Source organism: Tympanuchus pallidicinctus, unplaced genomic scaffold (genome assembly GCF_026119805.1).
Source record: "Tympanuchus pallidicinctus isolate F22 unplaced genomic scaffold, pur_lepc_1.0 scaffold15, whole genome shotgun sequence".
Taxonomy (NCBI): Eukaryota; Metazoa; Chordata; class Aves; order Galliformes; family Phasianidae; genus Tympanuchus; species Tympanuchus pallidicinctus.
In genome coordinates, this window is record NW_026294669.1 from 21,656,944 (window position 1) to 21,672,424 (window position 15,481).

General features: G+C 43.4%; 1 protein-coding gene across 4 annotated transcripts in view; it reads right to left on the reverse strand.

The window, feature by feature from the left end:
* The window catches only part of PDE11A (phosphodiesterase 11A), a 126,797-nt gene extending 117,374 nt beyond the window's left edge, over nucleotides 1-9,423 (reverse strand). For 2 of the 4 annotated variants that reach the window (XM_052675773.1, XM_052675772.1), the window contains exon 1: nucleotides 8,362-9,423. In XM_052675773.1, coding sequence (XP_052531733.1) covers nucleotides 8,362-9,123 — 762 coding nt within the window. In that variant the 5' untranslated portion in view covers nucleotides 9,124-9,423. Of the gene's footprint in view, nucleotides 1-893; nucleotides 949-1,060; nucleotides 1,128-8,361 lie in introns of those variants that run through there. The other 2 variants (XM_052675774.1, XM_052675775.1) reach the window with 2 other exon arrangements.
* Nucleotides 9,424-15,481: the final 6,058 nt, after the last annotated feature.

Here is a 15,481-nt window from a genome sequence, read left to right on the forward strand (position 1 = left end):
ACAAGTTTTTAGACATGAATATCAAGCTAATAATAATAATAAGATCTCATGCTTCACACTCAGAGCTGATCATCAGTAGGATTGAGATTCCTCTGCAGGACAACACTCCCCAGATCAGTACAAAATAGTTTTGCTGTTCCTCCTTCCAAACAAACTACCAGTAGAGTGCTGATATCAGTACAGTAAATTAAGTTGTAATCTATTTTATAGTACCTTATGTGCATTTCTACTCTGCTCATGTACTTATCAAAGAAAATAAGAGTTATTTTTTTCCACTAATTTTAGTTTTAAATATTTAGCGATAAAATCCACTACTGCCCCATCACAGTGGCCTTGGGCCCTTTGGTAGCAGGCACACAGAAGCCCTGCTGAGAACCAGCCACAAATATCCTCCCATATTCTCATTTCACACAAAACTCACTTTCAACCACTTCTTCATGCTGTTCTCCTAAACTCAATGTTTTGGGTTTCTTTTTTTTGTTTTCTTTTGTTGTTGTTTTCCTTAAGCCATGCAATACTTTATATAAAATTATATATACTTACATAAATATACTTATATTTGATACTTCCCTTAGAAAAACAACCCAGCAAAACTCCTGCGTCCCTCAGTAGAAGTTTATCTATAGGTTAGCCTAGCTCCTGCAAGTGATTGTATGGGAGCAACAGGCAGCTTCAAGTGTTACGGAAGTATAAAATCATTGAACAACAAATTTAAAATGTCATTGTGATAAACCAGTAGTTATTAATCTTAGCCATTCTCATTTTTAAAAAGTGCACTTTGGACACATTAAGCCCAGTGTATAATCAATGAATATTAAGATGTTATCACACAAAATAAACAAAAGAGTTAAGCAAAGCAGATTACGATAACATAAAGAGGATAGAAAGCTTACCCCTATCCTGGGCTCACTTACAAAGCCCCAGCAGAGCAGGTCTCCAGATGAGATCCTTCCCACTGGCAGCCAGCTCTTAAATAAGTCTAGGAGGGGTGCAGCCAGGCTCCACCCCTTCCTGCAGCACAGGTGAATTGCCTTCACCCGTGCTCCTCTGGCTAACTCACCTGACTTCACGTGGCTCGCCTCAGGTGATCAATCAGAGGTTCAGGCCGTGATTCAGCAGTTCCCATACACCCAGATTGCATGCAGTTATTCTGCAAACACACTCTGCTGAATCATTAGCTCAAGCTGTTTATTTCATAGTTACTCAATAGGATTGTTGTAGAAGAGTAAAACAAATTAACTTGTGTAATGATGTATGGGTACTTCTTTTTAATTGTACTATTCTATAGAAAAAGAATACAACATGCAACTGTAAATAACTAAAAGTAACATCCAGTTGTTTCAAAAAATCTGAAACCATTCCAACAGACCAGCAAGATCCTTTACCAAGCAAATCCACAGCTTTATTTTGTCTTGTAATGGGATTTCTGCTAGAACTAGAACTGCAGGTTTAGGTACATCCAATCTCACAGTCACTGAAATACCCTAATCAAATATGTAATTGAACTATATTATGCTACACTGGACATCATGCCATGTAAGTGGAAAATACTTCCCTTCTGTACCTATAGTTTAGTATATTTAAAAAAAATTCTAAACTATATCCCCTCCTAACACTCCCGGATATCGTCTTCCATACCATCTTTCTAGTAATGCTTGTACATAAAATGAGTAGAAAGACACATGAAAGACAAAGCCAAGCACCAAATATACTTAGATAAGTGAATATCTGCTATAAGTATAGATTTACATAAGTGCAATGGAAGCCAGATCTATCTAACAGAGATTTTCAGTAGAGTCAGCTAAATCAGCATAAAGTATTGATTTCAATTCGTCTTTCAGACTTAAAGCTTCCTATTGCTATCACTGGCCAAACTAACAGAATTCTCACAAAGTGAGAAGCAATGATTTAAGAAATTTTTTTTGCGCTTATCTTCTAAACTCACTTCTCATTAGATTATTTTCATTTATTTTACAAGTGTTTGCCATTTAATATTTAGTTTGTCTATACATTATTTGACTCCAGTTCTTCTACTGATCAGTTACCTTCTCATCCTGGACGTGGTCAAAAATACATTTTTTTCATGTTCAAGCAATTCCACAGCATAATAAGAACATGAAAATCATAGGACAAAAGGGGAAAAAAAAAGTGCGCGACATGCATAAGTGAACTATATTAACAGAAACAAAATTAAATCTACTTTTTCCTTTAGCTGATATTCATGCTTAGTAGTTCTAAAAAAACAAACAAACAAAAAAACCACACACACAAAAAAATAACACACCAAAACAAACAACAAATAAGATAACCTGTGATGAAATAACCCAGACACAACATCAGAAAAGGGTGAAGACTTCAAAAATCTTTTATCTTTAAATATAATTTGAACTGGATCATATGTAACACCACAGCAAAAAGCTGAAGCTCTTAACTTCTTTAACTGCATTTCCACATACGCAAACAGTTATTTAAAAGTTAAGACTCCTACAATATCTACATAAGAGAATCCCAAATCCTCAAACTAAATAAAGGACAGCAGTTCTGAATTAAGCGATGGCAAACACAGCCCCACCTGTGCTGTCAGTTTCACCAGGGAGGGCAGGATGAATACTCCTCATCCTTTCACAAACCTGGATTTTTCCAGTTAAGCAGAGCCAGGTGAAGCTCACCAGCAGGAACATCAACCAGAGCTGGGGCAGACAAGCAGAAAAAAGTTAATTTGCCCCATGAGATACAAAATGGCAGCCCTTTCAAAAGTAGGGATTCCAGCAATACCTACTCTCCTACTCCTCAACAAAGGTTAATATCACTCCAGTAAAACAAAAGTAACAAACACAAAAAACCCCATGCTGAAGAAATGCTGAACCTGCCTCTACTTGATACTGTAAACTTCATCTAGACAAAACTAGAGATCATTGGAGAACAGGTGCAGATAAACACACGTAGAATAATCCAGATTGAGACCCCTTCTGTATCTTATCAGTACTGCTACCTCACCACTTAGAAGACCTATACTGTTACCCACAAATGCTTTTGTAGCTATTGGTTTCCAGAATATATTCCTAAAAAAACCCTAAAGCAGTTTAACAAAGCCTGTACCACATCCCCATACAAGCTACCTCGGGGAAAGTAAAGCAAGATGCAAGCACTTCTACCCCTTTAAATCACCACAGTCTCAGACAAGCTAAGAGGTGCAAGCAGGCATTGTTTTTTTCCCCTCCTTAAAGCTTCCCTAATTTCATTTTCCACCGTAAAAACTGGTGAGGACAAAAATAAACCAGATCAAAAGGCTTTGGACTTCAAAGCATGCCACCATACTTCTCCAGCACCTAGGCAGTACCAGGGAACTCAGAGCCTCCTCTCTTCAGAGCAGCCTGGGGAGTTACTGGCCAGTGAGGGCCCTGCTTTCCCACCCACAGCTTCCACAAGGAAGTTCCAGAATGGGTGACAGGTTTAAAAAAAATATTGAATTTTTTTGTTTCTTTAGACAGACAGGCTAACTAACTGATAAACCAGCAAAGGCTGACAGCTTGCTAAAAGCAGACCTTACAGGGGAACAGGAAAACCACCCCAGGGGACTTATAGGAAAAAACAATGAAAAGCCAACCCTGACCACCACAGCTTTTTTCATAGCTAGCGGCTGGTATGCCGAGTAGCTACTCCATTAAAGCAATAGAGAAAACAGACCAAACATCCTTTGATAAGGAAAAAAAAATCCAAACCTACCAATCTGCTGATGAAAGTCCTCCCCTCTACACTCACTTTAGGAAGTCACATTCATCACCTCACATCAGCAACACAGCCCACTTCAGCACTGTCTATAAGTGCCACACCCCATTGCTGATAATTACTTACTAACAGCAAATTATCCCCAAAATGCTTACACCTGAGCAGGGGTGGGCTTCAGACTTAGCTTTCCTGCAAACAGGACCCACCTGGGCACCCTTTTCCAAAAACAGATCAGGCGCGCTCAGCTGCTGGGCAGTCATGAGGTACTGGCCCTGATGTGGTAAACAGGTCAGTGTGTGGCCTGGCCCGGCCCGTGAGGTAGCCTGGCTTCTTCTCTCACAATATGCCTTCCATCAGTAATATGGTGTGTTGCACAGCCTAAGAAGGTCCCAAGATGCTTTACGCTTCACTCAGGATCTGATCTCTGAGAAGCAGGCTCCTGGGCTGAGGCAGAAACAGAAGGTATAGGGGCACCAGTGCCCCATGTGGGCCATACCCCCGCCTTCCTACGTCCACCGCTACAGGTAGCATGAGGCTACTTTCCAGGGACTAACAACTTTAACTGTTTTGAGATGCTATATGACAGACTGGCGTGCTCTTTCCTGGAGAGCACACTGGACCAATTTAGTTCTTCACTGTTGCAATTATCTCTTGTGTTCCCCATGATGCTTCCTAGTCATGTTTAATGCATGGCAAAAGTTGTTCTCTTTTTTTTCTGTGTTACATGGAACTTTTTCTTTTTTGTTAAATTACTCTTATTCTGCTTGCCGTGTTTCATGCTATTAGAGGAGCAACCTCTGTCTGCATTGCGAGCCAGTACAGAGATACATGCAGGAGTTGCTGGTGCTAGTAGCTGAAGGCAGCTCATAAATGCTTCCTACCCACAGGACTAGATCTCCCGGGACCGGGGTTTTAATGCTGTAACTGCTCTTTAAAATGGAAACAGACACACTGTTAATACTGATGTTAACAAGTAGTTATCCTGCATAATAAAACGTGCTTCTTATCTGTTCGTTGCTGCCTACATCAAGAGCCCTTCCCCTGGAAGGAGAACCTTTTCCTCTGTGTCTGCAGTGGCTTAAATGTGACAAAGTCCAGAGCAAGGCAGTATTAAGGTCATTTGTTTTGTTTGATTTTAATTCCAGTAAGGTAGTTTTAATATTCTTTTCAAAGACTTGAGTTGTCCCAAAAAAATCACTTCTAATCATCTTTTACTGCCCTTTCTCCAGCTTCCAAGAGCTCATGTCTTAGCATAACTCCTTTTCATATTTCTTTCTCTTTCCTCCTTGCTTTATTAAAACATCAATCTGGGGAGCCATTTTATCTCTAAGGCGATTTTTTAACTTCCAAATTTAACATGAGATGTACAGAAAACTTTTTTTTCAGCTGACACTGGCAAATGGCCAAACATATTTTTTCAATACTTTCTGATAAATACTTGCTATTCTGAAGAGCAAGATTTTTCAGTAGTCAGAAGGATGTGGGATGCTATTAAATTAAATCCAAACTTTTGCACATCTTAAAGTACAGCAGTAACTAAGCATTCCTTGTGTTTTAAAATTTTGTTATTTAAATGCTGCTCTAAAAGATGGAACAAAATAGAAATGATTAGGAATCTCAGCTGGATGTCATAGAAGATCTGTAAGAAGAAGGGATTACTTGAAAAATCCATCGCTTTAAGTAGCGAGGAAAAAAAGGGGAATTTCTAAACAACTCATAAGATCTCTGATAAAGAATAAATACCACTTCTGTCTACTTACAATATATTTAATGTGCAAATACTTGTGCAAAAATTACATCTATGCTTTGTTAAAGGGAGACTTAAAGGACACTTAAGTCCTTCCTTCCTTGCTAATAGGAACTGATTTTTCGAACACACATGCTCAAGACTTACTGGATTATTTGCATAAGGAGTCAATAAAGCTTCACAGAATTAATATAGGAAAAGGATCCAAGGCCATATTTTAAAATCTAAACTTACTAGGACTCCAACTTATCACTCAACAGGATTACTTCCAGGATAAAGTGTTTAAAACCAACTCCAAAATGCAAAGAAAGTATCTATCTCCACTCCTGCTTTGAAGAATTCTGTAGGACTCTTACAAATTAAATTACAAATTTTACAAATGTTTATACAGTTATAAAATCCCACCTTAATCACACAACAATGTAGTCAATAAAATTTCTAATGTCATGAATGAATTTTGCACCTGTTGACTCAGTTATATAGCATTTACCTAAACCTTTCCATAAATTAAATATTTCTCAAATTCTCTGATGCAGTGAACTTCCAAAGTGTTTGTTCAGTCACTTCATATCAAGTTTATAAATCAAGCTACAGTAAGATATCCATAGTTGTTGCTTATTACAGTCATTTCAGCTCATATTTGATCAGGCTCTAAGAAAATAAAGGTGGTCGCATGATCATAAAATAAAATTCCCAATATTGGAAATGAGGTAAAAATGATGTGGAAGTATTTTTACCTCTGTATAAAAAAAAGTTTGCTAATTTAAAAAGCAAAAAGCCATTACATTACCCTAAAGGTGCTGCTCTGACCTAATACAATGAAAGGCCTTTCCTTACCAAATGAGTAGCATCACTGTAAACATTCTCTTCAATGGACAAAATGGTGCTGCTCTCTCACCTCTTTTTCTCCATCTTCGTCTGTCACCTTGACAAAGTTCCCTGATGGTGCTATTTTTTTTTTTAACCTGATGGTTGATTAAATGCTTCCATCATCAGTGGTAATGCTGACAAAAATCGTATTATTGCATTTGTTAATTTTTTAAGAGTGATATTGTGAGTCACCACAATGACCTCAGATGGAACAGCTGTCACTTTGTGCACATGTATCTGGCCCTCCCTAGGGCTCTTTATCCCATTAAATTAGAAAGGTCTCCTTTTAATGATGCACCATGGGTATATACCTGCCAGGTAAAAGAGTGAACTGCATTAAGGTGGAAATGTAACAGACAGCAGATCCCTCTTTTATTATCAAGTAAAACGTTCATTAAAACTACAATGCCCAAAGTTTCTGTTTTGCTAGAATTAGTCAGAAGTAACTCCACAGAAAGCAGTGAAGTTGCAATTGATGTAATTACAGGATAAACTTGGCTCAGAACTTTCTCTTCTAAGGTACAATAAGCTGTTGAAAGTAGCTGGGCTTTTCCACAGGGAAGTAAATACAAAGAGAACAAATGCTTGAGAAAAAATAATAGTCCCTTATGACTAGGAAAACACCTACCTTTCCAGTGGCATTCTCACCTCCAAAAGAGGTGTCCAGGGCTATTTGGAGCTAAAAGATGGGACCAATCTATTTCCAGCTGAATTCAGATATTTTCAATCTGTTTATTCACTTGAGACTATTAAGAATATCTTCTGCTTGACCCCAAACAGCATACATTTTGGGAAGAGTACAGTTTTGGAAAGGCAAGTTATAAATAATAATAATAATAATCAGATTGTAAGAGAAAGCAGATAACGGGCATAAAGGAAAGAAGAAAGGAAGAAAGCAAGCTTAGATTTTTACAAAGGTTATCCAGTAAACAGTCATTTGAGGCTGAATATTGTAGTCTTTTTACCAAGCTCTGTTCTTTTCCCTCAAACTCTGTGGGCTGCAAACCTCTCTTAATGTGTACCTGTGAGGAGCTCGGTGTTTTTCACTGGTTGACAAAAATATAAATATTCAGCCCCAAATACATTTAGCCTAGCTCTTCTGTATTTCAAACAAAAACTCCAATATAGTATTTTTCTAAGTTTATTCCTTGGATGGTTTGTTATAAAGCATCACTTTTTTTTTTTTTTTTTTCTTTCTTTTTTTCCCTGTTTTTTGTTATTATTCTAGAGAAGAATTAAACATCGGACAATGGTTATTACCAGAATTGTATAAGACATACATCTCTCATCTTCCTAAAACTTTCCAAGATCCCTGTTTAGAAATGTGTATTTCTCTGGTTCTTAATTGTCTAAAGACTGACACTGCTGACAGTGCCTCATGCTCGTACATATCAGAATCAACCCCCAGGACTGCGGGAGAGGGTTGTAAACCCGGAGCTAGCAAAGTGAATACACTGTTTTGCATTTGCATGCTAGGAACTTCTGTCCGTGTACATTTCACCATTTAAACATAAGCTTCTATAAAACATGGGGAAACTCCTTCCAAGAGAATAACAGGGATGGATATATAACACTCCTAGGAAAGGGTCTGCAAACGCATGCCATGCGGTCTGAGCAAGCATAAGCAAAGGTGGAAATACACGCTTCTTTGAAGGCAGAAAGATTGTATCAGCAGCGGGCAGGCCGGGAACGCTACGTGCGACCGAGATTTGAGGAGATGATTACTGGGACCGTCACGAGCATCTCTTTAAACTTTTCTTCAGCGAATTCCAAAACACTTTGGGAAACGCAGGGAACCACCCAGCACTCCCGAGAAAGCCGGCAGCACAGCTGTAGCGTTTCGCCGCTATCCGAGCCCCGCTGTCACCCCCGGGGTGCCTTTCTCGAGACCCCCGTACCGTCCCCGGGAGGCCCACCCGGGGGGCACCCAGAAGAAGGCACGGCCGAGGGCGGGCGGCGGAGCCCAGCGCCGACGGAGCCGGGGAACGGAACGCCGGGTCCCGCCCCGCTCCTACCTGGTAGGCGTCGGGGATGTTGACCGTCTCTCCGTGCTCCGCCACGTAGCCGATGATGCCCTTGCCCCAGGGCACCTGCACCTCGCTGCTATTCTCGGTGGAGCCGCAGGGCAGCAACGGGGTGCCGGCATGTACGTCGAAGAACTTGGAGACCAGACTCTTCTTGCCGGCGGCCGCCCCCTCCACCAGGAAGAGCGAGCCCCGGTCGGCGTCCACCATGAGGCAGACGAAGATGAGGATCTTGTAGCTGAGGCTGGTGAGGTCCAGGTCGTTGGAGATGTCCTTGACCAGCTCCAGGAAGAACTGCCGTTCGTTATGCTCCTTGAGGTAGCGCTTGTAGTCCAGGGCCGGGGGCGGGTATTGGGGCAGGCTGACGCGGGACTCCAGCAGGGCGCTGAGGATGTGCGCGGTGGTGGGGGGCAAGGAGCTGGCTTTCCGCAGCAGTGCCCGGCGCCGCACGCTGCTCAGCGGCTCCTGCGCCCGGGCGTGCACGTGCTCGTCGTAGGTGAGGTTGACGTGGATGGCCTTGGAGCGGGCGAAGCTCTTCCGCAGCTCTTTCTGGGAAGCCCGCCGCTGCAGCCCCCCGGCTCCGGGCCCGCCCGAGCAGCCCCAGCCGCCGCCGACCCGCCGCTCCTCCGACGCTCCGCCGGCGGGCGCCTTGGGAAGCGAGTTTCTCCTTTTCAGCCACCTCTCCACCAGTTCGGGGTGCCTGTCCAGGAAACTTTCCACCGCTGCCACGTCGAGGCCGCCGTCGGCTGCCATGGTACGGGGAGCGGGGGCGTTTCAGGCCATGCCCCGACGGGAGCCGATGCTGTCCCGCGGCCGGGCCGGACCGGCTGTCTTCGTCCCCCCGCTGTTCCCGCGCCCTCCTTCTCCTGCCACCTTTTATTATTACTGTCCGCCTTATTCCAGGTATTCTTTCCGCTGCCCGCCTCCTGCTCCTCCTCTGCTCCTCGGTCCCGGGCTGCCGCCTCGCCTCTGGAGATGCTCGGGCAAACCCCTCCTGCCCGGCTCTGTCAGCGCTGGTGGCGGCGGCTGCGTAACCCAGGCGGCGGCCCACTGAGCGAGGGGGGAGGCGGGGAGGGAGGGGAGGGCGGTGGCAGGACGCGTGAGCCGCACGGGGGGGCGGCGGGAGGAGGCAGCGCCGGAGAGCCCGGTTGAGGGGGAGAGGGGCGGGAAGGGGGCGTGCGGGGCCGAGAGGGCCCGGGGCGAGGGGAACTCGCGCAGCGCTCGGGGATTTTGGGGCGAGGAGGGGTCCTTTTGTCTGCCACGCGTGTGCGGGGAAGAGGCATCCCAGCGCTGCGGGGAGAGGTAGCGCGAGTGTTGCTGTCGGAGCGGGTTAATTGATAGCATCATCTGCCAGGCTCGAACAGGACGAACGGAACGAAAGGAGCTCGTTCAGACCTAGTGAATTCTTGGGTCCTCGAGCGGAGGTGCCTGCATGTCTCGGTGCCCCGCTGGTCCGGCGCCGAGTCGGGGGACCGCCACGGGGCCGCCGCCGCCCTGAGCTCCCAGCGGGGATGTCGCCATCCGCCGGGGACGGGCCCCCGGCCAGCGCCGCATTCACCGAGGCAGGCGGTGCGGGGTTATTCCCGTGCGCACGTGGAGCACGTTTCAGCACTCCACCGATGCCTACGCAAAAGCGATTGAAAAAAAAAAAAAAACACGGAGTCATGGAGCCTAACACGTGAAAAATGTCTTTCATGCGCTAGGTAAAGACTGAATGAAGGCGGCTTCAGAAATTCATGAATGGGAGTTGGGCTGGCTGGGAAAAGACGGGCTAATCCGAGATCGGAGGAGATTCCCCGCCGCCGGACTCCCCGTTCCTACTGCGGTCCGTCCGGCGCGCAGCCCGGATACCCTTCAGAGCGGGGCTCGCGGGGACACTCGGGGCTCTCCGCCGCAGCCGCGCGTAGCGAGAGGTCGGGCGAGTGCTGCGGGCACCGCGGCCCGGAGACAGCTCGGGGAGCGGCAGACAAAGGAGCTCGCCGCTCGCCTCACTGCGGTTCCGAGCCGCCGGGGCTCTGTGCCCCTCGGCGGGCCCCGCTTCGCCGCGGCTCACCCCCCTACTCTCCCCCCCGCGCGGGGCGGCTGCGGCAGGAGGCCGGCGCTCCATTGAGAAACCGCCGGTGGCTCCGCTTCTCAATGGGGCGGAGAGGGGCGCGCAGGCGCGGGCTGCCGGGGCGGGGAAGGGGAGCGGAGCCGCGCCCCGGCCGCCCAGGGGTACCCGGCTGCGGAGTCGCGGGCGGCGGGGCCGCGGGGTGACGGGCTGCAAAGGGGCTTCTCCGAGCTGCCTGCGCCTCGGCCCGCTGCTGAAAAGCTGTCAGGGCTGAGGAATGGGGATAGCTGCCCCTCAGCCTCTGTTACAGCACGGAAAGAGGACACCGTCGAGATGCCGGCCTCGCCGCCCGCGGCCGCTGTGTAAGCATCGCCCTCGGGAGGCACCTGCTCGCCCGCAGCCGCCAGTTCCCGCCTGGCCTTTCCGCTGGCATTTACTTTTTGCAGCGCTGGTACAAACATGTCGTCTGCGCAAAGAAACAGCTTAAGCTGCTGAGCGCCTGGCAGGCAGGCACGCACCTCGATCTCTCAGCAGATGCCCTTTAGGCATCTCCATACGGTTGAAATAATTGTATGTACACAGTTTTTTTTCTGCCATCTCAGTGTAGTAGCGCTCATACCAGAGCTTTACTACAAAATGGGTACTGTGTGGCACTTCTGTGCATAGGCAATGTAGTGTTTCTATAAGTTTAGGCAAAAAGCTTTTCCCATATCTCTTCATAGAGGCTATTCTGTGAGTTGTTGCAGTAAAGCCCTCCTTAGAAGCCTGACCTGTTGTTTCAGCAGATGTTAGGAGAGAATTTGGGTTTGCCTGCAGCCTGGTGCATGTCAGAGGATGCCTCCATTTGCAGCGTGAGTACACTGAGCACACCATACTCTGGGCTCCAGCTTCAAGTGTGGGCCTAAGATAGATAGATTAACTACAGCTTTTCTTAAGAGAGACAAAAAGGCACATGGATTTTGTCAGCTCCACGGTTTTGTTATGTGCTGTCATAGTTCTAAAGGTATGCTGCCACTGCATCTCATGTATGGTCAACTGATTGTTGGTATGGATTTATGATGCCAACTCTGACAGCATGGCAGCTTTGCAGCCTGGTCTCCTAAGGCACAAAGCATACAGATGCATTAACAGGACAACAAGCAGAAGCATCAGTGCATTTATCAGGCAGCCTGTTTCTCTATTGAGAAAAGAAGGGGCATAGCACCCTTCAAATGCAGTTGAGGAAAGTACCTGAGGAAACTTTGTCATTCAGGCAGATGCTTCACTTTAATTGTCTGTAAATACTCAACAGAGCAAGTCCTAAATATTAAACTTGAAACTGGAATGTATCTTAGAGCTACAGGACACAAGGAAAGTAAAGCTGGTACTCATTCACATGTGTCATAGAATGATTTATCTCACTTTCACTTACTGCCTTTGCTAAATACAGAACTCACTGCTCTGGAGCTCTTTAAGACAATTAATTGAAACCCCTAGTTGGCAAACACTGGAACAGTACTGATGAGTACCTGGGCACAGACATGACAGCAAATTAGTTTTGTACTAATGCTGCTTTTTGTGATGACATAAGGAAACCTTACTGGAGTGGGATACATTTTAATCATTTTTAAATCATTTATGTAAACAGATAATTAAATTGTAAATCTTGATTCAAGTGGTAAAGGAGAATTCATGAGGTTTTAGGAGGAGTGTAATCACCTTCAGCAACAAGTTAGTGAAAATATTATTACTAATCTCAGTTGCTAGAGTTAGTCAGCACTCAATCATTCTACGTGTTAGAGGAAACCTCATTATATTGGCATTGAGTGGAGAAAAAATCCACAACTCTGAAAGATGACTGGTAGATTATGCCATTTTAGTACATGAAGGAGCTCTGACAATACAGTGAACAAAAAGAAAACCTTCTCCAAAAGAAAAACTTTATTTAGTGGTCCATTCTAATATAGAGACCTTCCTGTTTGCTTAGCTATAACCAAATAACAAGTTTCAGTGGGTCTTTGAATAACTTGTTGCAGAATTGGGCTCTCTGCTTAGGGAAAGGAACAATATGTTCTGCAGTGTACTCCATAAAGATGTATGAAATACATGATTCAATGTAAGTAATGTTCACCTCTTGAAGTTGTTTAAGAGGATGCAGCACCCTGAACCATACTTTTATTTTATTTTAAAGCCCTAATAAACAATAAATATCAAAACACTAAAATGTGACATGCAGCTCCATCAAAATTCAACTTGTTTTTAAATTGTCATTACAGCTGCAGCAGCAATGGTTCACAAAGAAGTTGCTTTTTTCAAGTATGCAATAACATCAGCTCTTTCATTCTGCTTTTTAAGTCCAGCAAAAATCATTTTTGTACCAGGAATGTATTTCTTAGGTTTTCCAAATACTCCATCAGTGTACTCTCACTCCAGGTAACTCCAAAAAAAAAAAAAAAAAACAACAACCACCCAAATCAAAACAAAAGCACCCAACAGAAGTAAAACAGCAAAATGTAAGGCTAATCTAACATGGTACATTTCTGGCAGTTACCAAGAGTCTCAAGGTGTGGTGGTGCTCCTGAGCGTAATGTGCCCACAGTCCAAGGGGAATTTGAACATAAGTGACACACAATACAGGATGCAGAAAATGCAAATCATCTTTGAGTCACTTCAGTAATTCAAATATAAATCTCTTTTTTTTTCCATCATTGACAGTTGCAGTTCATCATTCATAGTTGCAGTTATTTGTGCCAGTTCACATAAATTACACAGTGCTTTTGAACTATGTAAATATCTTTGTAATTTCAGTGTTTAGAAGATCCAACTGCAAATGGCTGTATACAGGTTGACACTAAATTAATGAAAGCTGTGGACTGCAAAAGGACTGGATTATTGAAAGAGATTTGAAAAAATATTATTGTTTCCTTTCAACCCTGCTGAATTCTGCCTATCAGCAGACGCCTAATGTTGTACAGAAGCCTACTGAAGTACCTAATGATAAGGATATGTTCACACTCATGTACAATGGACTCAGATATCATTTTGTTGGTTTTCTTTTAAAATTTTGTACTAACACTCATATTATTTGTTCACTAAATTTTCAGTGAGGTAATACATGTTGATATACATGATATTTTATATGAAGGAAGTCCCACCACAAAGCAAATGTCAAAAAACACATCCCAGAAAACCACCAGAAAATTAAAAAAAAACCCACCGAATTCTAAAACACCTAGTAACCAGAAAAAATCCAATAGAACTGTAATTGTAATTAATAACTTCATTTGAATATAGTTTAGATTAAAATAATATTCATTAAAAATGAACGCCTGAAATAGAATACACAGACTTACTTTCCATTTGTAGGAGCAAAACAAGTGCAGCGCACCACGATGCCAGCAGAGGGCAGTGATAAGCAAACAAAATCCAGAAGCGCCCTAAACAGAAATGATAATTTGCCTATTGATACTGCACAGTTTTGGGAAAGCTGCATGCGTTTTGACCTGGCATGATAAATACTGGTACAATTTCTTTTTAGTTTATAAGCTGAATGACTTTGTTTCTGAAGCTGCAGTTCAGATTCATTTCACATTTATGCAAAGCAGACAGCTATGAGTTAACTCACTGTGAATAAGCCTCAATGTTGTACCTCTAAAGAAAATGTTTTTTTTTGTTTTTTTTTTTTTTAATTTTCTAAAATATGTTCCAAGCTGCACTGCTTGTCACCTCATATCACATTAGCTTTACCTTTCTTCTTTTTTTGCTTCTGAGTAGGTAAAGTTTGTCCTGTTCTGTGGCCAAATAAATCCCAAAGATTTGGTCCTCTCTTATGCTTTCCACCTTTTCCAACTATATGGCACTGAGAACATTTCTGAATAAAGATCTTCCTGCCTTTTTCAACATCACCCACTTAGGTCTATGTAAAAATAGTAAAAATAGGATGACATTATAGAGAAGTAGTTTGCTGTTACTGGCAACATTTATCATCATCTACAGTTTTTAGAAAATATTTGTCTTGTACAGTAATAAAAATAATGTCTCAAACTAAAGAAATCTTGACCTGAACTTGTTAAGATGCACAATTTCTTATGTGATCAGGTTGTTGATAGTCGTATTTGTGGAAGTCAAGGTGGTTTTGAGCTACCTAATCGCTTTTACAGCATTATTTCCATAGTGAGAATAAGAGTTATTTGAAGTTATTTAAGAGTTATTTAGAACTTCTCCAGATTTCCCTGAGGACCACGGTGCAACTTTGATGTCTCTGTACTGTAGATTTTAACTCCTATGACACATCTAAAATGTCCGTCACTCCAGTCCCTTACTCCACTCTATGCTGTTAAATGTTTTGAGAGCAGGAAGGAAGCTGCCACCACAGTAGAGATGTGATGGTTTTTCCTATCCAGAAATGAAATTTTTAAGAGTACTTCACCCTGATCTCATAGAAGCAAAGCATATAATCAAAGAATATTAGCTTGTTACAATCGCAAAATAAACAAGAGAGTTAGACCAAGTAGACTACAACAACAAAAGAGAATAAATAGAAGGCTTACCCTATCCTGGGCTCACCACAAAACACCAACAGAGGCGACCTCCAGAAGAGATCCTTCCCCACTGGCAGTCAGCTCTTAAATAGGTCTAGGAGGGGGGCAGCCAGGCTCCACCCCTTTCTGCAGCGTAGGTGAATTGCCTTCACCTGTGCTCCTCTGGCTGACTCACGGCTCCCCTCAGGTGGTCAGTCAGAGATTCAGGCCGGGACTCAGCAGTTCCATACACAAAGCTACAGAGAAATACAAATCTCAATATTTTCTAAATCAACAAACACATGAAAATAGCCATAAAAATATCTGATGAATAATTGTAATGTTAACTGATTAAATATTATCATCTATCATAATTCATCTAGAAGGACTTTTCAGAAATCAGCAAATGTCCTCTAATCTAACATCAAAATAGCTTTTCCAGTTCAGGAAAATGAAAAGTTGTGATTACTTCCCCTTTACTTAGGGATATATATGGACATTGTTTCATTAAGATTTATTAAGACTGTGCATTCATTTTATAACAGTGTAAACATAAGCATGT